Source organism: Felis catus, chromosome A1 (assembly GCF_018350175.1).
Source record: "Felis catus isolate Fca126 chromosome A1, F.catus_Fca126_mat1.0, whole genome shotgun sequence".
In the NCBI taxonomy this organism is placed as follows: domain Eukaryota; kingdom Metazoa; phylum Chordata; class Mammalia; order Carnivora; family Felidae; genus Felis; species Felis catus.
Window position 1 is genome coordinate 114,880,752 of NC_058368.1, and position 25,820 is coordinate 114,906,571.

At 37.8% G+C, this 25,820-nt stretch overlaps 2 protein-coding genes across 2 annotated transcripts in view; one reads left to right on the top strand and one right to left on the bottom strand.

The window, feature by feature from the left end:
* The window catches only part of LOC123386014 (serine/arginine repetitive matrix protein 1-like), a 45,309-nt gene extending 25,171 nt beyond the window's left edge, over nucleotides 1–20,138 (bottom strand). Inside the window, exon 1 of the mRNA XM_045059673.1 lies at nucleotides 20,079–20,138. Coding sequence (XP_044915608.1) covers nucleotides 20,079–20,106 — 28 coding nt within the window. The 5' untranslated portion in view covers nucleotides 20,107–20,138. The remainder of the gene's footprint in view (nucleotides 1–20,078) is intronic.
* Nucleotides 1–25,820, top strand: part of CTNNA1 (catenin alpha 1) — a 176,890-nt gene that overhangs the window by 9,985 nt on the left and 141,085 nt on the right. Inside the window, exons 2-3 of the mRNA XM_011282359.4 lie at nucleotides 20,079–20,185; nucleotides 22,153–22,348. Of these exons, the coding sequence (XP_011280661.1) occupies nucleotides 20,081–20,185; nucleotides 22,153–22,348 (301 nt within the window). The 5' untranslated portion in view covers nucleotides 20,079–20,080. The remainder of the gene's footprint in view (nucleotides 1–20,078; nucleotides 20,186–22,152; nucleotides 22,349–25,820) is intronic.

Sequence of the window (25,820 nt, forward strand, 5' to 3'; positions counted from 1 at the left end):
TTAAGCCTACAGTTCTGTGACATTAATTATTTATGTTGCAGTGCAACCTTACCGCCATACATTTCTAGAAATCTTTTTATCTTGTGAAAGTAAAACAACTCCCCATTTTTATTAAACAACATTATGAACTCCCCATTTCTTTCTTACTCCAGTTTCTAGCAGCCACTATTCTACTTTGTCTCTTTGACTGCTCTTGGTACTTCATAAAAGAATCATGTAGCATTTGTCTTTATGTCTTGTTTTACTTATTAACTATTTACTTATTAACTAACTCACTTATTAACATATACTATGTCTGTATGTCTTGTTTTACTTATTAACATAATATCCTCAAGATTCATTCATGTGGTAGCATATGAAAATTTCCTTCCTTTTTAAGGCTGAATAATATTTTATCATATGTATGTATATGTACACACACCACATTATGCTTATTCATTCATTTCTTGATGAATGATTACTTCCATATTTTAGCTACTGTGAATGCTGCTATGAACATGAATGTACAAATATCTCTTGGAGACCCTGCTTTCACTTTTGGATATACCCAGAAGTGGAATTGCTGGATTATAGGGTACATTTATTTTTAATTTTTTGAGGAACTGTCAAACTTACCACTTTACATTCCTACCAGCAGTGCCCAAGGGCTCTAATTTCTCTATTTCTTTGCCAATACTTGATATTTTCTTTTTTTCTTTTTTTTATGGTAGCCATCCTAATGAATTTGAGGTGGTATTACATTGTAGTTTATTTTTATTTTTATTTTTTAACGTTTATTTATTTTTGAGAGAAAGAACATCAGCAAGGGAGGGGCAGAGAGAGAGGGAGACACAGAATCCAAACCAGGCTCCAGGCTCTGAGCTGTCAGCACAGAGCCTGAAGCGGGGCTCTAACTTAACAAACTGTGAGATCATGACTTGAGCCGAGTTCGGATGCTTAACCAAGCGACCCACATGCCCTCATTGTAGTTTTGATTTGCATTTCCTAATGATTGGTGATGTTGAATATCTTTCATGTGTTTTTTAGACATCCCTATATCTCTGGAGAAATGTCTATTCAAATCCTTTGCACATCATTGGGTTGTTGTTTGGTTTTTAGTTTTAGGAGTTTTCTCTATTTTCTGAGTATTAATCCCTTATCACATATGACTTGAAAATACTTTCTTCCATTCTCTGGGTTGCCTTTTGATTCTGGTAATAGTGTCCGTTGATACACAAAAGTTTTCATTTTGATGAAGTTCAATTTATCTAGTTTTTTTCTTTTGTTACCTGTGTCTTTGGTGCCATATGCAGGAAGTCATTGCCAAATCCAGTGTCATGAAACTTTTACCCTGTGTTTTCTTGTAAGTTTTATGGTTTTAGCTCCTACATTTAGGTCTTTGATTCATTTTGAGTTTATTTTTCTTTATGATGTTAGGTAATGGTCCAACATCATTCATTTGCATGTGGTTACGCAAGTTTACTCAAGACCATTTGTTGAAAAGACTGTCTTTTCCTCATTGACTGATTTTGACACTTTTGTCAAAAATCATTTGACAGTAAATGTCAAATTTGACTGTAAATGTCATTTCTTTCTGGACTGTCTGTTCTGTTGGTCTATATGTCTGTCTTTATGCCAGTACCACACTGTTTCGATTACTGTAGCTTTGTGTTAAGCTGATGTCAAAATAGCTCTTGAAGCTAACAATATTTTGTATTATTCTGTGGTTTAGTTGTATGTATGTGCTGTTGTGAAAATCAAATGAATCCATTTAACTTTCCTGTGATTTGATTGTTGAAGTGATTACACAACTGTTTGAGTTTGTTAAAACTCAAGGAATAGTATAACAGAGTGAATTTTAGTGCATATGAAAAGTGATACAATAGGTAAAAATAGGTTTTTTTCAAGTTTGATTACTTCCTCAGCCCAAATCATTTTTTCCTCATGAGTGACTGTGAAGCCACACCCTTAAAAGTAAAAGTATTCTGGGGCGCTGGGTGGCTCAGTCGGTTAAGCGTCCGACTTCGGCTCAGGTCATTATCTCGCAGTCCGTGAGTTCGAGCCCCGTGTCGGGCTCTCTGCTGGCAGCTCAGAGCCTGGAGCCTGTTTCCGATTCTGTGTCTCCCTCTCTCTCTGACCCTCCCCCGTTCATGCTCTGTCTCTGTCTCAAAAATAAATAAACATTTAAAAAAAAAAAAGTAAAAGTATTCAAGAATTTTCATTATAATGTTCATGTTAGCAGATTTAAGTCTTTTTTTTTTTTTAATGTTTACTAACTTTGAGAGAAAGAGAGAGCATGTGTGTGAGTATGAGTGGGGGAGGGACAGACAGTGAGGGAGAGAGAGAATCCCAAGCAGGCTCCCCACACTTCTGTCAGTGCAGAGACAGGACTTGACATGCTCAATCTCAGGAACTGTGAGAGATCATGACCTGAGCCGAAATTATGAGTCAGAAACTCATGAGTCAGATGCTCCAGGTGCCCCTGGAGGATTTAAGGCATATTAGTACCTTCTATTTTCTTTTAAGAAAAAAAGTTAAATACATCAGGCATCTGTGAGCACTTCATGGAACAACAGTTCCTAAAATTTGCCCAGATGTGAGTGTGCTAGCTTCCAGACCTTAAGGGTGTTTGTACAGTGTGTTGATCAGCTCAGCCCTTCACTTGGTGGGCTGGCTTGAACGTGCTGAACAGTGTGGGGAAGTGGACAGTCTAGCTTGACTTGCCCTGTCTCATGCTGTTTGCTCACTTGCAAGAGCACTATACTAAATTTATGCGTTATTGAAAGTTCAAAATGTGCAGAAATAACCATGCTTCAAAATAAAACTTGAACATTGCTCTTTCTCTGTTGGAGCCGCTAAATGTTCATTATTTTCTTCTTTAGTTTTTTTCATAGCTATCAAACTTCTCTATGTGACAGTGTGCCCCTAGCCCCATTTCTAATGGAGCTTGAAATTAACATGATTTCTGTTTACTTGTTGATGGACTGTCATCTATCAACCCCAGTTTTTGAATAGTGATTTAATTTGTGCTTTTTCAGTGGCTCAAGTTTGGAGTAATGCATATAATGTAAATATGATTTGAAAGGCAGCTTTGAGTGTTCCTTAAAAAAAAATTTTTTTTTAATGTTTATTTATTTTTGAGAGAGACAGAGACAGAATGCGAGTGGGTTAGGGGCAGAGAGCGAGGGAGACACAGAATCCGAAGCAGACTCCAGGCTCCAAGCCGTCAGCACAGAGCCCGACCTGGGGCTCGAACTCACGTGCTGTGAGATCATGACCTGAGCAGCAGTCGGCCGCTCAACTGACTGAGCCACCCAGGCGCCCCTTGAGCGTTATTTTAAATGTTTGTAATATAGATTGGTCATTTGGAACAAGTATTACATGAATAGTGTGATTTGGTTTAAAAAAATTTTTTTTTAATTTGAATTTGTTTTTTTAATGTTTATTTATGTATTTTGAGAGGAAGAAGAGAGAGAGAGCGCACTCACAAGCAGGGGAAGGGCAGAGAGGGAGAGGTGGAATACCAAGCAGGCTTTGTCAGCACAGAGCCCGATGTGCTGTCACAAACTGAGATCATGACCTGAGCCAGGATCCAGAGTTGGATGCTTGGTGCGCCTGGGTGGCTCAGTTGGTTAAGAGTCTGACTCTTGATCTTGGCCCAGGTCATGATCTCATGGTTCTTCGTGGGTTTGAGCCCTGTGTCTGTGCTGACAAGTGTAGAGCCCACTTGGAATTTTCTCTCCTTCTCTCTGCCTCAACCCCACTCGTGCTTGTTCTCTCTCTCTCTCTCTTCAAAATAAATAAATAAACTTGGGAAAAAAAAAAAAAAAGATGCTTAACCAGCTGAGCTGCCCAGGTGCCCTGGGTTTTAAAATTTGTTGTCAGCTGGGGGCGCCTGGGTGGCTCACTGGGTTAAGCATTGGACTCTTGATTTGGGTTCAGGTCATGATCTCATGGTACTTGGAATACAGCCCCAAGTCAGGCTCCATGCTGACAGAGCGGAGCCTGTTTGGAATTCTCTCTGCCTCTTTATCTCTGTTTTTCTTTCTCTCTGACCCTTCCCCTCCCCCTTGCACTCTTACTGTGTCTCAAAAATAAAGTAAATATACTTAAAAATTTTTGTCGTCTGTCCCATGTTCCAATTATAGTAGAAGAGCAGGAATTACACTGTGGAAGTTGTTACAATTTTAAGCTGTAAAGTTTTTTTAAAAGAGACTTCCAGGGCTTTAGAGAAGAAACAAACTATCATTTGCCTTAAAATACTGTAATGAATAATTTATTATTTTTAAAAAATATTTATTTTGAGAGAGCGTGTGTGGGTGCATGCAAGCGGGGGAGGAGCAGAGAGAGGAAAGAGAATCCCAAGCATGCTCCTCCATTTACTGACTGAGCCACCTAGGTGCCCCTGTAATGAATAATTTGATCCAGTTTAATCTCAGTGTTAAATAACTGGTCTTATTCCTTAATTGCTAATTTAAAGACTAGTTCTATCCTGGATTGTTTAATTTTGGCCATTGCATTTAACTGTATTGAGCTGTGGATTTCCCTCATTTTCTTATTCTGAGATTTCATTATTAAATATTGTCATAAATAAGTGGACCATCATTTACATTTTCAAAATGTTTTATTGTATCATTTTTGTTTTGTTTTGTTTTTGTTAATATTTGACATGAATTGAAGATGTGAATTGGAAGCCTGTTTAATTATTAGGTTACATAATCCTCTACTGGTTTATTAACCAGGTAGAACTGCAGACTGTTCTGAAAACTGAAAGTGCTATCATAACTCAGGAAATGCATTCAGTGTGGCCCATTTCAAGTGACATGAAGGATAGGAGCCTTTGCTAATAGTCTGTTTACCCTATGCAGCTTTGATACATGCTTTTCTTTGCAAGCAAAGATGCATTGTTAACTATTCTCTCATGGTATGATGAATATTTCATTATGTTAAATATTTCAATATTAATCTAGACTCTTAATCATGGTTTGTGAAAAATGATAGTGCAGTGAATAAGGCAGAAGCTGAAAGGGTAAGTCAGTGTTCATGGGGTTTTCTGTTTGTGGGGATCTCTGAATTGGTAAAGGTTTCTTACAGTCATCTTTTATCATTTTCTTGCTTCCTTGGACCTAAGGGTCATCATATTCTTAGAAAAGCTGTAGTCTGACTTTGAAGTGTATCTTTAGAAACCTGTCATTTTGCAGAGAAGTGGCTAAGTGAAATGTGAGCTTGATCTCTTGGGAGGAGGAGGGAAAACCAGGGAAATGGCAATACTTGAGAGAAATTTAAGCTTCTTTGGGGTCATTAAGACCAGTGAAAGACATAATGTTTTCTAGGTATCTTTATTGAGTCAGGGTCAGAGGCAGCATTTAGTTTGCTTTATCTCTACTTCAGTGGGAAGGGTTCAATTAAATACAATAAGTCTGCCTTTCAAAGCACATGCTGGGAGATGTTAAGAATGTGTAAGTCACCTTTGCTAACCTCAAGAAGTTTACAAACTAATGGGATTATTAGTCTTGCTATAGCAGTCTATACTTACTTTTGCTAATCTGTAAGAAGAGACATTTCTTATTTCTTTCCACAAGTGCTAATGTTGCTAGATGAAACCTAAAACAGTCAAGGCAGGTATTAATCATTTATAGATTGTTACTAGGTGAAAGTTATCATGCTCAAAAAAGCCATGGGCCCTGTGTTGAAAGGGGAGTTCCCAGTTTCCTGGGAGACAGATGCACTGACAGTGCTGTGTGGCAAGTACTATAATAGAGATACTTGTGAAGTGCTGGGGGAACCCAGAAAAGAGGCAACAGTTCTTTCTGTGGGAGCAGAGGACATTTGTGTGAGTCTTGAAGGAAGATGGAAAAGTCTGGAAAGATGCTTTGGGCAGAGGAAAGGGCTTTTATAAAGGCCTGGAGACATGAATGTGCATTGGAGAAGAATTTCACGGAGTGGATGTAGGTGACTAGTCTTTTAGGCTAGTTGCAGTCAGGTTTGTTTACAGGAGTTTGGGTTTCACCCTGTTTGTGGTGGGGAAGTAGTCCCTCAGCCTTTGAGGAGTGGATTCTATGATAATGATAAATTAGGCTGTCTGGATAATGATTGGAAATGAGAAGACTTCTAGATATTTTAAACCAGAATGTAGGCCAGAGCCCAGAGATAGGAAGGGTTAGTAGAGTCAGGTATTTACTGATGTACAGAGGAGGGGTAGGGAAGAGGATGAGAGGCCTAGAGTCTCCTTCTAGGGTAGCTGGTTGGGTGCATCTTTGGTCAGCAGAAATGGAGAAAGCCAAAGAGGGAGAAGATTTGGAGGAAAAAGCTTGGCTTGTGGCCTATGGAGTTTGAATAACTTAGCTCTTCAGTTGCTTGTTGGGAAAAGTCCTTTAGATTGGAGAAATGTTGCTCTGGCCACTTCTGACATTCACTGTGGTAGCTGTGAAAAGGTGGAGTTTGCTTCTTTGTTTTTTGGAGGGTGGATGGGTGGAGGGGTTGGTTTTAGGGTTTCTTAAGTAGTATAATAAACTATAAGAATAGAATGGGTCCAGTGTATTTAAAAAATATATATGTGTATATATTAAATAAATATATATAATTAAAAAATATATATTTTAAATATGTTTAAGTAATCTCTACGCCCAGTGTGGGGCTTGAACTCAAAACCCTGAGATCAAGAATCTACGTGCTCTTCTGACTGAGCCAGCCAGGTGCTCAGGGCCCAAAGTATTTTTAAATTGGGAAAGATAAAGACCAAACCTCTAATGCCTTTGATTTCTTTGCTTATCTTCAAACCTTATTTTTTGTCATTTAAATATTTATCTTCTATTTTTCACTCATGTTTGTTCTTGGAAGTCGTCAAGGTTCTTTGTTGCCATTGTCTCCTCTTATAGCCTGAAACAGTATCCTTCCCCCCCTCCCCTCCTACAAGAGATCCTCAGTGAGGACTCCCTGACCTTTTGGGGACTCCCTCCTGGATATTCCTCTTGTACACTGATGTATTACAACTATTTTCTGTTGTATTGTAACTATTTTCCTGTCTAGACTCAGCTCTTTCCCCCACCTTTTTTTCTTTTTTTTTTTTTTTGAAAATCTTCAACTGTATAGAAAAGTTGAAAGTAATAGAGTGAGCACTTGATTCATCAATTCACTTAGATTCACCAGTTGTTAGCATTTTTCATGTTTGCTCAGTTGCTTTATATAAGTTTTTTTTGAGGCATTTGATAGTGAACTGTTGATACCAGGGAACTTCACCCTTAAATTCTTCAGCATATAATTCCTAAGAATAAGACACTGCCTTTACCTAACTACAGTATCACATGAGAAATTCTATGTCACAGGAGAAATTTTACATTGATATAGTAACATAATTCCATTTAAAGAGAGGTCCAAAAATCTTGTTGGTTCTCCCTGGGAACTTAGGAACTTGGGAGAAATGCAGACTCTTACATCCTACCCTAGACCTACTAAATCACAATTTGCCTTTTAGTAAGATTCCCAGAAGTACTTACTGATCTCATGGTATAGTCCATAGTCCTATTAAATTCAAACAGTTGTCCCAGTGATGTTTTTTATGTTTTTTATGGTTTTTTTTTTTTTTTTAATGCAGGAATCAATAAAAGGTCACATACTGCATTTAGTTGTCATGTCTCTGTAAAGTATTTCTGTCTCCCTCGTCAAATTGGCACTTTGGAAGAGTTTAGGCCCGTTTTGTAGATGCTCTACGGTTTGGATTGGTCTGATTGTTTTAATTTTTGGCAGTACTATGTATGTGATGATGTATCTTTCTGAGGGCATCTCAACAATTGTCACATTGTTCTGGTGGTGATGCCAAGTTTAAACACGTGATTAATTAGCATCTGCCAGATTTCTCCCTTGTAAAGATCCCTATTTCCTTTTGTACTGTTGGGGAGGAAGAATTTCCTTTACCCTTAAGATCCTTCTAGCTGGACTAAGAACCAAATAGATTAGACTGATTAATAGGAGAAAATCGAATTTAATAATGCACGTAAGGTGGGGCACCTGGGTGGCTCAGTTGGAAGACCATGCAACTCTTGATACCGGGTTTGTGAGTTCAAGCCCCATGTTGGGTGTAGAGATTACTTAAAAATAAAATAATAAAAAAAAAGTGTATGCAAGGGGAATCTAAGCAAACGTGGAAATTCCAAAGACAGGCAACAAAATGCTTATATGAGCTAAGGAGAAAGATAGGGGCCTAAGGATATGAAGGAGAGAAAGACCATTAGAAGGAAGGTGAAAGGAGACATTTGGAAAACAAAGGTTGCCCTATTAGTAGATAATTTTCTTAGGTAAAGATAATTTGTTAATAGCTGTCTTCCTAATACAAGCAGGCAGTTGAGGGGGAGGTAGAGAGCTTTTACTGAATCTGCTGGGTTTTGATTGCTTTTAACTCAAAATGTTCATGCCAAAGTGGCCCATTTGGAGGAGGCCTGCCCCTGGTCCTCACAGTACTTAATAATTAATTGCTGTGATGATCTGATAGGGAATTCTTTAAGAAAAAAAAAATTTTAATGTTTATTTATTTTTGAGAGGGAGAGAGAACAAGCAGGGGAGGGGCAGAGAGAAAGGAAGACATAGGATCCGAAGCAGGTTCTGTGCTGACAGCAGAGAGCCTGATGTGGGGCTCAGACTCACAAACCTTGAGATCATGACCTGAGCTGAGTTGGCCACTTAACCAACTGAGCCACCCAGGTGCCCCTTTTTAATTTTTTTTTTTAATGTTTATTTATTTTTGAGAGAGAGGGAGACACATGGAGCGTGAGCAGGGGAGGGGCAGAGAGAGAGGGAGACAGAATTTGAAGCAGGCTCAAGGCTCTGAGCTAGCAGCACAGAGCTGAATATGGGGCCCAAACTCACAAACCCTGAGATCATGACCTGAACCAAAGAAGCTTAACCAACTGAGCCACCCAGGTGCCCCTAAAAGGGATTTCTAATTAGTCTTTTTGTCCCTTGCACGTAGCAGGATCCTAAGATGTGGTAAATGGTCAGTGAATGGCAAAATAGATTATCACTAATGACAAAATTAGTTTCATCAGTATTAGAGACAATTCTTATTTTCACATTCAGTCTGGGTAACTTCCTAGACTCATTCCAAGTTCAGGCATCTTTTCTCCTGGCTCTCCAAGAGCACAGTCCTCTTCCTGTGGGCTTCTCAGCTGTGTGAAAAATTTCTCTGCCTTTTAGTCTCATTGTTCTAAAACAAAAACCTCTTTTCCCTTTTGTCTCTCATTTCTTTTGTGTGAGTCCAGATGCTGGTTTCATCTTACTTGCTTTTTTGACCAGAGTCATTCCAGTTTCTTATGAAAACAGGGACTTCCTGTGCGTCTATAATCAGTTGTCTGTTACAGTGGCTTAGTGAAGCTTTCTGAGGAACACTCTTCTGTTGTTCATGGTCTCAGCCATATGGGGTAGAAGGTGAATACAGGAATAGAGATATTCAGTTCATACTGTATAAACACTCACTTCAGCAGCTTTGGAGCTTTTTGTTTTTTCCTTCCCTTGATCTTATGTGTTTTCTTGTTGTGTGTTCCAGACACATAGGCCTTCTCTTTCTCTAAGTCCCAGGAGATGTACTTTGTTACCTCAGCCTGAACGCTTTTCCCCCAGAAACTTACTTGCCTGACTCTTCCCTTGACTTTCAAATTTCATTTAAAAAGTTATCAAGATAGAAAGGCCCTTGAAGGACCCCATCTAATTCCATTACCATTGTCCTGGTTAATTTTCTTCCTAACACTAATATAGTCTAGTTTACTTATTTATCCTATTACTATAATGTTGTTTCATGAAGGCAGGGTTTTTTGGTTTTGTACCATGCTGTTAGGAATAGTGCATACATGGAGAAAGAACTCAAATATGTGCTGTTGGAGTTGCTGAATGGTTGACTGAATATTGTTTTTTTAGTTTTACCTTTTATCCTTTGCTTAGTGCTTTTGCTAATCATTGTGTCTCCTGATGATTGTGGAATGACAGTGTTTTCATTCAGCTGTTCTTGTGTTTCCTTACTGTTTTTGGTGCTCTCAAGAAAACAAGAAAAGGAACATAATAAGTGATTAAAAGTTTTATTACAAAAATAATTATAATTTTTTTAACGTTTTTTTAAATTTTTTTTTATTTGTTTTTTATTTTTGAGACAGAGAGAGACAGAGCATGAACGGGGGAGGGGCAGAGAGAGAGGGAGACACAGAATCGGAAGCAGGCTCCAGGCTCTGAGCCATCAGCCCAGAGCCCGACGCGGGGCTCGAACTCACGGACCTCGAGATCGTGACCTGGCTGAAGTCGGACACTTAACCGACTGCGCCACCCAGGCGTCCCGATTATAATTTTTATAAAATAATCATTATCATCAAAATCGTTAAAAATTAATAAATATCTAGCCAAGTGTCCTTTTTCTCATAGATTTGTATACCTGAAAGGAAAGGGACAGCTTCTACTATGTGCCATTTAAGTGCCTGATATAAAATGTATTTGGGGGGCGCCTGGGTGGCACAGTCGGTTGAGCGTCTGACTTCAGCCAGGTCACCATCTCGCGGTCCGGGAGTTCGAGCCCCGCGTCGGGCTCTGGGCTGATGGCTCAGAGCCTGGAGCCTGTTTCCGATTCTGTGTCTCCCTCTCTCTCTGCCCCTCCCCCGTTCATGCTCTGTCTCTCTCTGTCCCAAAAATAAATAAAGTTAAAAAAAAAAGTTTAAAATGTATTTGGGTATGATGATCACATAGAAATCATTGTTTAATGTAATGCAGTAGATGGGAGACTTTTTACTCTTTTTTTTAATTAAAAAAAAATTTTTTTTAACTTTTATTTTTGAGAGAGCGAGTGAGCATGCACGCAGGGGAGGGGCAGAGAGAGAGACACACACACAGAATCCGAAGCAGACCCTAGGCTCTGAGCTGTCAGCACAGAGCCCCCCCCCCACCTGGGGCTTGACCTCACAGACCATGAGATCGTGACCTGAGCTGAAGTCGGAAGTCCCACCGACTGAGCCACCCAAGCACCCTGGGAGACTTTTTACTCTGATGATGTTTTGGCTCTTATTTATTTATTTAGTTAGTTATTTAGTCATTAATTTTTACATTTATGAGAGAGAGACAAAGTGAGCAGGGGAGAGGCAGAGAGAGAGAGGGAGAGAGAGGATCCCAAAGCAGGCTCTGCACCATCAGCAGTGCAGAGCCCCTTGAGGGGCTTGAACTCACCATGAAATCTTGACCTGAGCTGAAATCAAGAGTTGCTTGCTTAACTGACTGAGCCAGGCACGTGCCCCTATTTATTTGTTTGTTTGTTTGTTTGTTTATTTATTTAGTTAGTTATTTAATTTATAAAGTTTATTTACTTAGCTGAAACCAAGACTTGGGATGCTTAACCCACTGAGCCACTAAGGCACCCCTGTGTTTTCATACCTCTTATTTTCTTATCCCTTCTTCTTCCTTCTGCCTCTATTCCCATCCTGTTTACATTTGAGAAGAAAGTGACAGGCTTGGTGGGAGGGAATTTAGTAAAATTGGCATATGTCAGAGTGAGTCTTAATTATAAGGGTTACCTTGTGGGGTTTTTTTTTTTTTTTTTTGACACTTACTGGAAGATTGGAGAGTTGAGATTCCAACATCGTGTTAATAACTCTGTTTAATGCAGATGCAACTTGGCTTCCCTGTTACTGCATTGAGGAATCCACAATCCTATATCTTGTGCAATGTGACAGTTAACCATTACTGTGGGTACTTTTAATTTTAAAATTTCCTGATTTGCATTTAAATGAATCATCCTAACATTGCATCAATGTAACCTTGCTGGTAAAAAAAAAAATGGCACGGAGTAGCATGGTAAGGATATTCTAAAGCCTTGGATTGGACAGGTTTTAAGAATGATGTGGCCATTCTGTTGTAAATGAACATTTAATGTCTTTAGAGAAGGTATGTAAGCTCTTCTCACCAATGAGGCAGTTTGCCAACAATCAGCCTCCTTGGTTCTGATGGAACTATCCTTTTATTTTCTGCTCATTGCTTCTTCATTCCTCTTTCTATCATAAAGATTGCTAGTCGTACGCCTACATCTCTACCCCTTTCTGAATTTATAGCGAACTTTTGCGTAATAGCCAGGATTGCTATTTATAAGGTAATGAAGACTGAATAACTACAGTTTAACTTTTTATTTAGTTCCACTAAGCATGATCCCTCCTGGAAAAACCTAAGGTTGCTGTAATTCATTAAGGTTGGCTAGCTCTAGTAGGTTTTGTAATAGATCTTGTGAAGGAGTGCTCTGTAAGTTAATTGGAAAACTAGAAACTGCCAACAGTTTAAAAGTTATTTGTTTAGCTACTCTAAATAATACCATTAGTTGTAGAGAAGCAGAAGATACGACAAAGATTAAGGCAGGAGCTTTGTCTTGGTAGGCTTGTAAATATTTTAAAATCAGTTTGCATAAATTCATTTCAACTAATACTGTGTCTGCTCTGCATAAAGCAGCTTGCCAGCAACTTAGGAGATATAAAGAAGCATAAGCATAGTTATCATCCTTAAACTTAAAATATAGCTAGGAAAGCCATAGGTTAAACTTGGGAAAAATTAATTACATTTAATAAAATAATTCACAAGCTGTTGAGAGAATGCAAATGAAACAAATACTAGAATTTCAGTGCTGGAAGGACTTGGAGCCTGGGATTCAACCCCCTTTATTTTATAGGTGAGAAAACTGAGGAGCCAGTAAGGTAACTGGACTTGCCCAAGTCAGAGAGTAAGTTAGTGACAAAGCTAGTACCAGAAGCCATGTTCTTTCCAGAGAACATATTCTCATTAGATTTAAATGCTCTACTTGTACTTTCTGAAATCCTTTTTGGGTTGGGGTCACCAGAAGCATAACTTGGCTCTGTAGTATAGTTTAATAATGTTCGTCATCACTTTTGGCAGGGTCTTTGATTAAAGGTGCTGCACAAGGCACTCTGCTTCCATCATGGTTATTGAAAGACTTGAAAACACCCTGAATGGGTTCTCAATTTTCAAGTGTCAGTATATTTCAAGTTTTTCAATGTGAGTGAGTGATTGAGTCCTTTACGTTAACAGTTTTAGCAGCCAGAGTCTGGTGAATTTTTATCGGGAGGTTGGAGACCTCCTCAGAGACATTACTTAATAGAAAGTGGAGTTCTGGAATATAGAACTGGAAGGGACTTCAGGGGAGAATCTTGTTCACTGTTTGCAAAGTCTGGACCAACAGAGCAAGCATACTACTAAGACATGTTTGTCTCACACTGTGGCAAAATATTTTTGAGTGAGTTGCTGACACTAAACTTGTGAGACTTCACATAAATATGTGCATCTCTGGGTCTTTTGAAAAAATTCATATGATCTGCCAACCCTACATCTGCGTGATAGATAAAGAGTGCCTGGATTTACCTCTCCTGGCTTCTACTGGTGGTCTCCTGGAGAGGTCAGGTATCTTTTGCAATTTATTATTGTGCTTATACTCTACCTTTTTTTCAAGTTAAGAAGAAAGTGGAATTATTTTGTATCCCAAAGTATCAAAATTAGAAACAGAAAAGACCAAGAGGGCTTTTTTTTTTTTTGAGAATGTTTTTATTACTAACGAGTGTGCAGATTTTTGGGGTACTCTTGTTTTTTCTCTAAGCTAAAGCTAGCTCTTTTCATGTGTCAGAGAAGCCTTTGTGTGTGTGTGTGTGTGTGTGTGTGTGTGTGTGTGTGTGTGTGTGTTTGTCCTGACTTGGTCGGTCTGAACTTCACAGGCTTACCTTGGGCAGCTTCCTCTTTGTGGTTTCTCTGGAACAGCCTTCCTTCTCTTTGGCAACTTCCTGGTGGCCTGAGACCCTCTTTCTCAGCTGAGGGCTCTCATCTTGGTCCCCTCTTTTGCTCATGAAGGCCCGAGTTGTGGATTCTAAAGCTTTAGGAGTGCATTGGTGCTGTTTGGACCTTGATTTGCTGGTTTTCAAAAGTTACCAAGTCCTCAGGCCTAGTGGCTTTCCCCAGTAGGGGTTTGACTAATTGCCCTTCCCTGGGTGCCTTCTTTTCAAGACTTTTTATTTCAAGAAAAAATGGAGGGGGTGCCTGGGTGACTCAGTCAGTTAAGTGTCCAGCTTTGGCTCAGGTCATGATCTCGAGGTTCACCAGTTCAAGCCCCGCGCTGCACTCTCTGCTGACAGCTCAGAGCCTGGAGTCTACTTTGAATTCTGTTTCTCCCTTTCTCTCTCCTTCTCCCCTGCTCTCTCTCAAAAATAAATAAACATTAAACAATTAAAATATATATATAACGTTAAAAACAAAAAAATGGGGCCGTTTATTTCTTTGGGAAAGTGAATTGTTATATTGTTGTACTTGTTTAATAATTAAAACACAAATGTGACCACCTGTCTACTTGAAAACTAGCTTCACTTAACTTACCTCTTGGCACCTTCCCTGTATTACCCTTACCCTTGAAAGGTTTTCTGTTTCATTGGTGTTGTTGCAGTGTCTGTGGAATGCTAGGATACAGGAATGCAGAGTCTACGGGGCAAATCATTCTTTCTGAAATGTCTTATCTGTGACATTTGATGACATTTGCTTTAGCTGTTGTCAGCCCTTTAGCAATCTAAAGCACTCCATCTCCTAAGGTTTACTGACTTGGGCTGATCAGTTTTGTGGGCAGATAACCTTTAAAAACCAAAGTGTAGGCCTGACATAATATAAGTGTGTAGAGCAAATTTGCCCACTTGCATTGAAACAAATTTCCTGGAAACTGGCGTTCTGTGTTACCAGATTAAGCAAATCCAGATTCCTTCTGGCATCCAATCTCCAGTGATTCTAAGATGTTTTGATGCTTATATAAATCTGTGAAATGTTAGATGATGCTTGCATTAATGTTTTCAAAAATTTCTAAAATGTCTACCGGTTGTGCCTCAAGCATGCATTTATGGGAGAGGACACAAACATTTTTATATTAAAGTTGTCAAGAGTGGGCTTGTCACAGACAGGTGCAGTTCTGTCTTGTCCTGGTCATCATTTTAATGTATAGAATTTCGGTGTTGATGTTGCTTTCCGTAGAGTCTAGAACTGCGCTGTCTGATGAGGTAGTCACTAGTGGTTGTTTGAATTAATTAAAATGAAATGAAATTAAATCAATTCCTCAGCCACAGTAGCCACATTTCAAGAGATCCTTCTCCCTCTTCTCTCTGTCTTCCTCTCTTATCCTTTCCTACTTCTCTCCTCTCCTCTCACCTCACCTTCTTCCCCTTCCCTTCCTCTCTACTCCTCCCTTCTCCCCTCTACTCCTACCCCTCCCTCTGTTTCCATCTCTTCCTTCATTTCTCTCTTCCTTGTGTCTCCTCTTTCTTCTTTCTTCCTTCTTCCCATTCTCCCACTTTCCATTCCTCTCTATGTATGTAACTTATATTTAGTGTGTTATATTTTTCTGAACCAAGTGAGATGAGAGTAAGTTGTAGACATCATGCCCATTATATGTAACAAGGACATAACTACAGTATAATTGATGAAAATATGAAAATTTGACACTGATACACTATTACCTAATTTAGAACTTACTCAGATTTTATCATTTGTCTCAATTTTTTTTTCCTTCAAGTACATTTTCATTCCAGAGTTACTACATTTAGTTGTCATGTCTCTTTAGCCGCCTTTAACCTGGAAGAATTTCTCAGTCTATCTTTGTTTTTTCTGACCATGACATTTTTGAAGACTGTAGCCAATTAATTTGTAGAGTATCCCTCACTTTGAGTTTGATGTTTCCTCATGACAAGATTGGGGCTAGTTTTGCTAGGAAGGAAATAGCAAAGTAATGTGTCCTTCTTTAGTGCATTCTGTCAGGAGGTATATGTTGTCAATTTGTCCTATTGGAGATGTTGATTTTGATCACTTGGTTAGGTGGTATCTGCCAGGTTTTTCCATTTTATAGTTACTCTATCCCTCTCTCCCTTTGTGATCAGTAAATAATCTGTTGGGAATTAGCGTGAGACTATGTAAATATTCAATTTCTTAGAAAACTTTCAGCCACTTGGTTTAGCATTCTCTGATGATTCTTCCCTGAATCAATTATTATGATGATGGTTTGTAAATGGTGATTTTTTTCTGAATAAATTATTTCTTCTACATTTATTAGTTTCTTATTGTATGGAAGAACTTTTCCTTCTCCTTTATTCATATTAACCTGGTCTCTCAGATTCTAATTTTATTGAGTGGATCATAATCTGTTTAATCTTCACAAAAAATTCTCTGAAGGTAATGATTGTCTTATTTTACAAATGAGGAAGGAAGTTCAAAGTGGTTAAGTGATAATCAAATATACCTCTTGATGGTATTGTCCTTGCATAAAGATGTAAAGATTACAAAATAAAGATTCTGCTTTTTTTTTTATTATAAAAGTAGCTTTTTAAAATGCCTGTATAATTTTAGTATCAGAAAATACAGTTAAGCACAGAGTGTGTTAAAACTACCCATTATCCCCAACTCTTAGAGATAACACCATTGTTAATATTTTGGTTTATATATCTAGATATTTTTATTCCTTTCTGCAGTTATACATTACATAGTTTTGAAATCTCTTTATCATCTTCAATCATATATATTTTGAACATTTTCTCATAAACTTCTGTAACATTTCCCCCATTTTTTTTAGATGAGAAATTTCAGGTGTACAAAGATGCTAAACTAATAAATCTGAAAACACCTATCCTCTACCTAGGTTTAATAGTTATGAGTGTCTTTTCATAATTCCTTGATCTCTCTATGTATATATTTTAACTTTTGCTGAACTATTTGAAAGTTGCAGACATCTTTATATTTCACCCCCTAAATATTGTAGCATGCATCTCCTAGAAAGTCAGTTTTCTACAGAGCTACAGTTTCATTATCATACCTGTGAAATTGAGGAGTAATTCTGTAATAACATCTAATATTTAATAAGTGTTAAACATTTACCACTTTCCTTACAAATGTCTTAATAGCTGCTTGTTTCAAACTGTTGTCCAGACAGGGTACATGTATTGCATGAGATTCTTATGTCTCTTGAATCTATTTGTCTAGAATAGTCTTCTCACCTTCTCCCTCCAAGTACTGACTTTCTGAAGAATTAAGGGCCTTTTATCTTATAAAATACGCTACATTCTGAATTCATTTGTTTTCTTATGGTGTTGCTTAATATGCTTCTGTATCCCCTAGAAACTTGTTTCTTGTGAACTTGAAATAGGATAGATTAGGGTTTTTTAACCTGCAGTGCATTTGGATTGGAAAAATTTTGTCTTTGTTTTCACTATTAACAGGAATTTAACATTTCCTTCTGTTATTAATGTAGATAACAAACTACTTTTCATTTGAACCTGTAACTTTATCACCAGTAGGAATCTCAGTGCTTTTCATATCTGTAGTAATTATAACATGATACCATGAAAACAAGTGCATGTTCATTATTACTTTGAAGTAGTCATCAGACTTCTTGCCAGGTTTTATTTAATGTTAATAAAGAAGCACATATATTACTGTTTCATTCATTTGTTTGTAAAGTATCTTGATAACCAAATTTCAGTACATATGTTTCCTTTGTAATCCTTTGAATTGTGTTTTAGGCATTTGAAAAAACATTCTAAGAAAGGGCCTTTTAGTTGAACTATCTAATACAGAATCCAATACTAGCTACAGGTGGCTCTTGAACAGGTGAAGTGTGTCTTGTTTGACTTTAAGTGTGCCCTGATTGTAAAACACATCCCATATTTGGCCACTTAGTACTTATGTAAAATATAACTTAAAAAATACTGAATATATGCTGAAATATTTTTTGGGATATATTGTGTATAGTCATTTCTTTTTAGGCCCCCCCTTTTTTTTTTATTTTAGAGAGCGAGAGTGGGGGAGAGGGGCAGAGGGAGAGAGGGAGGAGAAGAGAGAGAGAAAATCCCAAGCAGGCTTCACATTCAGCACGGAACCTGATGCGGGGCTCCATCCCACAACCCTGGAATCATGACCTGAGCTGAAATCAAGACTCGGCTGCTCAACTGACTGAGCCATCCAGGCACCCCTCTTTTTAGTCTTTTAATATTGTTACTAAAAAATTGAATATTACCTGGTGGCTTACATTGTTTTTCTATTGGATAACGTTGGTCTTTAGGTTTTACTAGACTGCTAGAAGGTTTGATGGCATTGAAAAAGGTTTTGAGTTCTTACACAGAGGCTTCATTAGACTCTGGTTAAACATTTTTGCAGTCACACTGCAGCTCAGTCACACTGAGGCTCTTGAGAAACATTTAAAGCTTTTTTTTTTTTTTTTTCATCAAGAGTACTTAATAGGTAATACAGAATACTTTAAACATCTTCATATTGGGAAGCATATAATATTAAGTGTTTCATTATCAACGATGCTAAGTTTAGTTATTTGTTTAAGAGGGTGCCCATTAGATCTCAAATTTGTAAAGGTATGTCTTGGCCCCTTGTAATTGGTAACCTGTTAAGTTATACTTTGGCACCTTACAAGTATCCTGTTCCCCCAGTAGCCTTTCACTTAATGGTGTTAATATCCATTGATAATCTTTGCCTGAATCAGTTACTACATTGGGGTTTGCAAAATGGTCATTTTCTAATTCTATTCTACCTTCATGGTAAAGAAATTCCCTCGCCACTGTCTTTTTCTTAAGAGGATCTTTATGGTCATAGGATATCTTTTTATGTACCTTCCTTTCTGCCTATCAGTCAGGCAGTTGTAGTCATTATATTTTTTGATACTCAACTTGTCAGAACTTTGCCAGTGGAACCTTTGTTTCCTCTGTGTTTTGATAGGTGAGTCTTTGTACCCTTCTTTGCTTTCTGCAGAATAGGGATAACTCAGAGCTGGAGTAACTTCCCTCCCTGCTTTTTTTGGAGGAGTCTTGGTTCCCTTTAATGGAAAGTGGCATTTAATAGAAATAAAGACCTGAGCAGCGAGAACAGTGTTTTTGTTTTTTTCCCTCTAAATTTTGTAAACATTGTTTTTAAGAGTGGTACAGTATTGTGTGATTGGTTGTGTGCTTTATTCAGGGATCTCTTTGAAACTTGTGCTTTATTATGATTGTATGCAGTGCAGTTGTGAACATCATTGTATCCAGCTTTTTCCATGCACCTTAACTTTTTCTTTAGAATAAAATTCGGGAAATGGAATTTCTGGATCATAAAACACCCTCTTCTAGGGTTTTAAATATCTGTCAAGTTGGTTGTCTGAAAGTTTGTGTTTGTGTTTACCTCAGTTATGTACCTCACCTTTTTTCCTTTTGTCTTTAAGGCACTACTTAAAAAAAATTTTTTTTAACATTTATTCATTTTTTGAGAGACAGAACGTGAGGGGAGGGGCAGAGAGAGGAAGTCACAGAATCCAAAGCAAGCTCCAGGCTCTGAACTGACATCACAGAGCCTGACATGAGGCTCAAACCCACAGACCACAAGATCATGACATGAGCTGAAGTCGGACGCTCAACTGACTGAGCCACCCAGGCGTCCTTTAAGTCACTACTTATACAAGCAGTCACTAACTGTTGGGTGTTTTCATTGAAGTCTTCCCCTAGACTTAAAGCCTCTAATGGAAGTTTACCTTGACACTGATACATTGATATTTGACTAAGTGCGACTCGAAATTTCTTCTGGCTATGAGTGATAATAGCTGTAGGTGCAGAGGGCAGCAGACTTAAGCATTATGTTTTAATAGAGTAAGACAAGATGTTCTCTAAGAATCCATCAAAAAATGAAGGAGTTATACCTTTTAGGTAATACTGCATTAGAAATGTTATGGAGTATGAAAAATCAGAATCAGGCCTTCATTCACTTTAGCTTTTCATCCTGCTTCTAAGTTGTTATGGAAAAACTAGAAATAGACCTGGTTTGGTGCCAGAGAAGCCCAAAAGAAAAAGCTCTATGTGTTTGGAAGTGCTTCTTGTGGTACCTCTACTGTTTATAAACTTGGCATCTGAAAGTGTAAGAGGTTAAGAGTTACTGGGCCCTCTTGTACAGGCTAGTAAGAATTTTTCCCCCTCTTGTGGTGAATGTAGCTTTGTTGTTATAAAACTCCTTTATAAAAGTAGAAGATTTGTTATATATTTCATGTTTGTGTTTGATGTTTGCCTCACTTTGGCCTTTTGTTTCCTTTTCAGAAATGACTGCTGTCCATGCAGGCAACATAAACTTCAAATGGGACCCCAAAAGTCTAGAGATCAGGACTCTGGCAGTTGAGAGACTGTTGGAGCCTCTTGTTACACAGGTAAAAATCTGCAAACAAATACATAGGTGTAACATGGTTCCATAGTAGTAGTCCTGGGAAACAAACACAGAGCATGGTTACTTAATTCAAAGCCTTATTTTGAGTGGTTGAGTTTAAGTTGATAGTATTTAGACGATTTGGCACCACTAATTATTTAAATATTGATGCATGGATTCTTTTAACCCTATAGGAGCACAGTTACTGCCATTTTATTGAGGCTTATTGGCATTAATCGGGGATTAGTGGTATGTAATGTAACTTACCAAATGTTTGTATTTTGTAGACATTTTCTTGGCATCACTCTTTCCTTGTAAAGTTACAGGTTATATTCAAGAAAGATGGCCTTCCTTGACTGTGAAGTCTCTTCCCCATGCTTAGGGTGCCTGGGTGGCTCAATTGGTTAAGTGTATGACTCTTGGTTTTGGCTCAGGTCATGATCTCACGGCTCATGAGTTTGAGCCTCAAGTCGGGCTCTGTGCTAACAGTGCAGAGCCTTCTTGGGATACTCTCTTCCTCTCTTTCTGTTTCCGTCCCCCCCCCCCGCCCCCCAAATAAATAAATAACAAACTTCTCTTTGTCTAGAATCAGTTAGTTGGTAATTTGAGGGTGTAGGTTTGGTTATGTTCTGTTAGAAATACGAATATCACTGTGTGATGATCTTTCATTAATTGTTAGCAACTAGTATAAAAAATACATATACACACATATATATATACATATGTATTTATATATTTTAATATACATGTAGGAGAAGTGTATGGTAAGACTCAGGAATAGGTACTTTATTGGAGCCCATCCACTGTCGCTCTCAGCAGTTCTTTTGTGTGGCAAGCTACACTAATAACAAATGTTTAGTCATCTTCAACCTACAGATCAGCTGGTATTATATATATATATATATATATATATATATATATTTATTTATTTATTTATTTATTTATTTATTTTTATTTTTTTTTTATTTTTTATTAACGCTTATTTGTTTTTGAGACAGAGAGAGACAGAGCATGAACAGGGGAGGGTCAGAGAGAGAGGAAGACACAGAATCCGAAACAGGCTCCAGGCTCTGAGCTGTCAGCACGGAGCCCAATGTGGGGCTCGAACCCACAAACTGTGAGATCATGACCTGAGCCAAAGTCGGACGCTCAACCAACTGAGCCACCCAGGCGCCCCTGGTATTATATATATTAATGATAGTTAATATTCTGGGACTTAAACCACCATTTCAGTAGGCTACTTTGGACAGTCCTTCCTTTCTTTCTTAAGAGCTTTTACTAATTAATTGCTGAGAGTTTTATGAATAAAATGTGAAACAATTCAGAAGCAAGTTACCTTAAAACATTTTGCACAGGTTGAAAACTGGAAAATGTGACTTCCATGTAAAGCTAATAAGTTCATTGTTAATCTCTTTCTGGAACTACTACTAGTACTTCTTTTTTAAATGTTTATTTTATTTTTGAGAGAGAGAATGTGCATGCCCTGGGGGAAGGTAGAAGAGCGAGAATCCCAGGCAGGCTCTGCACAGATAGTGGGGCTTGCTCCCGTGAACACTGAGATCATGATCTGAGCCAAAATCAAGAGTTGGACCCTCAACTTACTGAGCCACCGAGGCATGCCTCTTCCTGGAGCTTCTTGATGACATGTAGAGATGTCTAACATGTTTCTAATCAGTTTTTAATTTGTAAAATGAAAGTAAAAACCTAGTTGTCATGTTTGAAAAATTAAAATATTTTTTATCTTGCACATTGAGGTAGCTAAATTATTTTAGGACCTAAATTTAGTGTCATTGCAGTATTTCTTAAATACGGAGAGAGTATGTGTTATTTGTTAATGCTTAGTGGAATTCATAAATGTGATGTTTCATTTTGTTATGAATAATTTATTTTCCCTGTCTTTAAAGATGGTAGTCTTTCTATTGTTTTCATTTTAAATGACTGCAGTTTAATTTGTAAAAATGAAACTTTTAGGTTACAACTCTGGTAAACACCAATAGTAAAGGGCCCTCGAATAAGAAGAGAGGCCGTTCTAAGAAGGCCCATGTTTTGGCTGCATCTGTTGAACAAGCAACTGAGAATTTTTTGGAGAAGGGGGATAAAATTGCAAAGGAGAGTCAATTTCTCAAGGAGGAGCTTGTGGCTGCTGTAGAAGATGTTCGAAAACAAGGTAGGTCAATATTGCTTTTAATATAGAGAGAGGCAGACTTTTTTAGGAAATTAATCCTTGAAAGTGACCTTTTGTGGTCAGTATTCTCATTGTTATGCTTGCGAATTGCTCAGTAACTTATAATATTAAATTATTGGAGATGTATTAAGTTGTACTGCCTTTATTTTTAATCAGGAAAGATGCTAACAGAGGAACAGTTTATTTGGAGTATCTGAATTGACTTCTTTTGGGTTTCCCAAGTAATTGTTGAGTCTTAAGAAATGTTCTAACAACAGTTTAATAGGAAATAAATGGGGTAGAAGTTTACCTTTACTCCTATGTAATACCTGTTTTTAGTTCATGCTGAAGACACAAAGGTGATAAAATGGAAAAATGTGCAACCATTCTGAAAATACCCTAGAAGTTGCCTCATTCTGTCAGGCTGGTGTGTTAAATTAGCCATGCGTACTGGAAGTGGTTTGAGTTTGAAATAAAAACAAATCTTGGGGGGCGCCTGGGTGGCGCAGTCGGTTAAGCGTCCGACTTCAGCCAGGTCACGATCTCGTGGTCGGCGAGTTCGAGCCCTGCGTCAGGCTCTGGGCTGATGGCTCAGAGCCTGGAGCCTGCTTCCGATTCTGTGTCTCCCTCTCTCTCTGCCCCTCCCCTGTTAATGCTCTGTCTCTCTCTGTCCCCAAAATAAATAAACATTGAAAAAAAAAATTAAAAAAAAAAAAGAAAAAAAACAAATTTTGGCTTAAAGGAATCCTCTTTTGGGAAACTTAGAATTAATAAAAAGTGAAATTTGTAACCCACAGCTTACCAGTAGTGCCTACTAGAAAAACTTGTCTTTATGATGGCTATAAGTATGATAAGACTTCATATCTGGAGCCTTAAATTCTTGAACCTTGTAGTTGTGTGATAAACTGCTGGTCCAGCAGGAGGACTTAAACAAAGACCGTTTTTTGTAGAGCAATTATATATCATCTAAGGTGAATTGAGACCCTACTCTGTGCAGTTGTTTTACTGGCCTTTGGGAGAACCTTACTGGATCTCACTGGTGGCTGACAGTGGACACATTCATCCCTGTGACAGTACCCAGAAAAGGGCAGTGCATTAAAAGAAGATGCTGTCTCCAATTGTTCTGAAATTGTAAACTAAAAACCTTGGATGTTAAATGTTTTTTTAATTTTCAGGCTGAAGATAATGTTTCTAATATTGCCAATGATGAGATTATTTAAATTCCATATTACTAACTGGGTGGATGTATTAGTTATCTACATCTGTCATAACATAAATTACTATAAACTTGGTGGCTGAGAACAACAGAAATTTACTCGTTTACAGTTCTGGAGGCCAGGTACCTGCTGAAATCAATCAGCAGGGGTGAATCTTTCTTGGGGGCTCAGTGGAAGATTTTTTTGCATGTTTTCTCCTAGCTTCTTGGAGAAGCAGCAATGCTTGGCATTCCTTGGCTTGTCGGCTTGTCGGCTTGTCACTCCAACCTCTTCCTTCCATGTCACATGACATTCTCCCTGTGTGTTTCTGGGTGTAAGTTTTCCTCTTTATAAGGGTATCAAACACTGAATTAGGATCCCCCCTAAATCTGTTTTGCCCTCATCTTAACTTGGTTATATCTGCAAATATCCTATTTGCAAATAAGGCCACATTCATAGGTTATGGGTGAACATGAGTTTTGGGGGGACACTATTCAATCCATTAGAGTGGGCTTTGAATGAATTTATTTTAAAGCAGTTGAATTGTCTAGTTCAGGATGATTTTTGAGCTTCTTGTTCAGGAAATCAGGATGGCTGTTACTTCATTGTCCTCTGTGAGAAGGTTTTGCTCTTCAGTCCTTTTTGCCTCAAAATAATATTATCAGATGAATTTTACCAAATATTGATTGAGTCTAGTAACTAAGACACTTATTTTCAAAATACATTTAATTGTTACAGATAACTTGTAATTTCGTTCTATATGTGTTCCTTGTTTCAGAAGTTTATCTGATGTAAATTTGTAGCAATCATGGTATAATACATGCCCCCTGCCCCCCAAATACCCCACAGTTTTGAATGCATATCTAAATATCTGTTTTCTTGTTTTTATTTATACCTGAGAAAAATTTTTATGTTGTTCTGAATTATAAGTACTTGTCTTTTCTAGTCCAACTTTGCAATTATTTATCATCATGATCTATTCACCATAATTTGCCTTCTCTCCTTGCCTTTTCTCCTTGCAAAAAAAAAAAAAGCTAAAACTAAAAAATATAACTGTCTCCCATCATCATTACTGCATCAGTTATGAAAAGCTGAAGTGCCTTGCTTTTATCTGTTGGCTTACTTTTTTTTTTTTTTTTTAAGAATCTTAAGTAGTATGAAACCTCTCTCCTGTCATAAATAGAACAAAGTACATGTTATGACAATGGTTAAGTGCAGATTTTTTAATCAACCAAACCTTGTTGGTTATGTTGTTGAAGCTGTTTGCTCATCATTTGAAACCATGTAGTGGCATTAATATGTTTGCACATTCTTTGACAGCCCTCCCTTAAGTAAGTGGAGCCTGACTTTGATACTCTTGAATGTATGTTGGATTTAAATACTTTCACCTCTGTAAAGAATAGAATATGGTAGAAGTGATGCTGTCTACTTTCAAAACTAAGTCATAAAGAGAGTATAGTACCTGTGTGGCTCTTCCTCATGGATTATTCAGTCTAGGGGGAAATTGTTAGTACCAGTTTGCCAAGCATGTGAGTAAGCAGCCTTGGGAGCAGATCCTCCAGCATTAGTCAGGTTTTAAAAGATGGCAGCCCTGACCAACTCCAAATTCTTGACCCTCAGAAGACTCAGCATAATAAACATTTATTTTAAGCTATCAAATTTTGGGGGTATTTGTTAGACAGCAAAAGATAATACAAACACCTTTCCCAGGTGGTCCTGAGCACTTACACAAAACTCTAACCTAACTACTCTTTTACTGCTAATAGAAAACACAGAGTAATTATGATTTATCTAGAACTTCATAGCAGATTGACTAACAGAGTTAGAATATAATTCTTTGCATTTTGAGTTTGTTGCTTATCCACTGGAACACTTCATTGTGAAAGGTTGTATAAGAAGATTTCTTTGTTGTGAATCAATGTGAATTACGTTAGTTTAGTACAAGTTGGCAAATTTTTTTTGTAAAGAGCTAAGGTAGTAAATATTTTGGACTTTACTGGTTATAAGGTCTCTGTTAACACAATCAGTTCTACATTTGTGTTGGGAAAGTGGCTGTTGGTAATATATAAGCACATGGGCATGGCTGTGTTCCAGTAAAACTTACTTAGGAAAACAGAGGGTGAACTAGATTTAACCCATAGGCTCTGGTTAGCTGACCTCATATCTAGGGTTTTCACAGACTGTTAAAGATAGGACCTTACTGTTTTTAAACTACTTATGTATTTATTTATAACACTTTGGAGCCCAAAGCTAAACTTACTATAGTTTTGAGTTTGTAT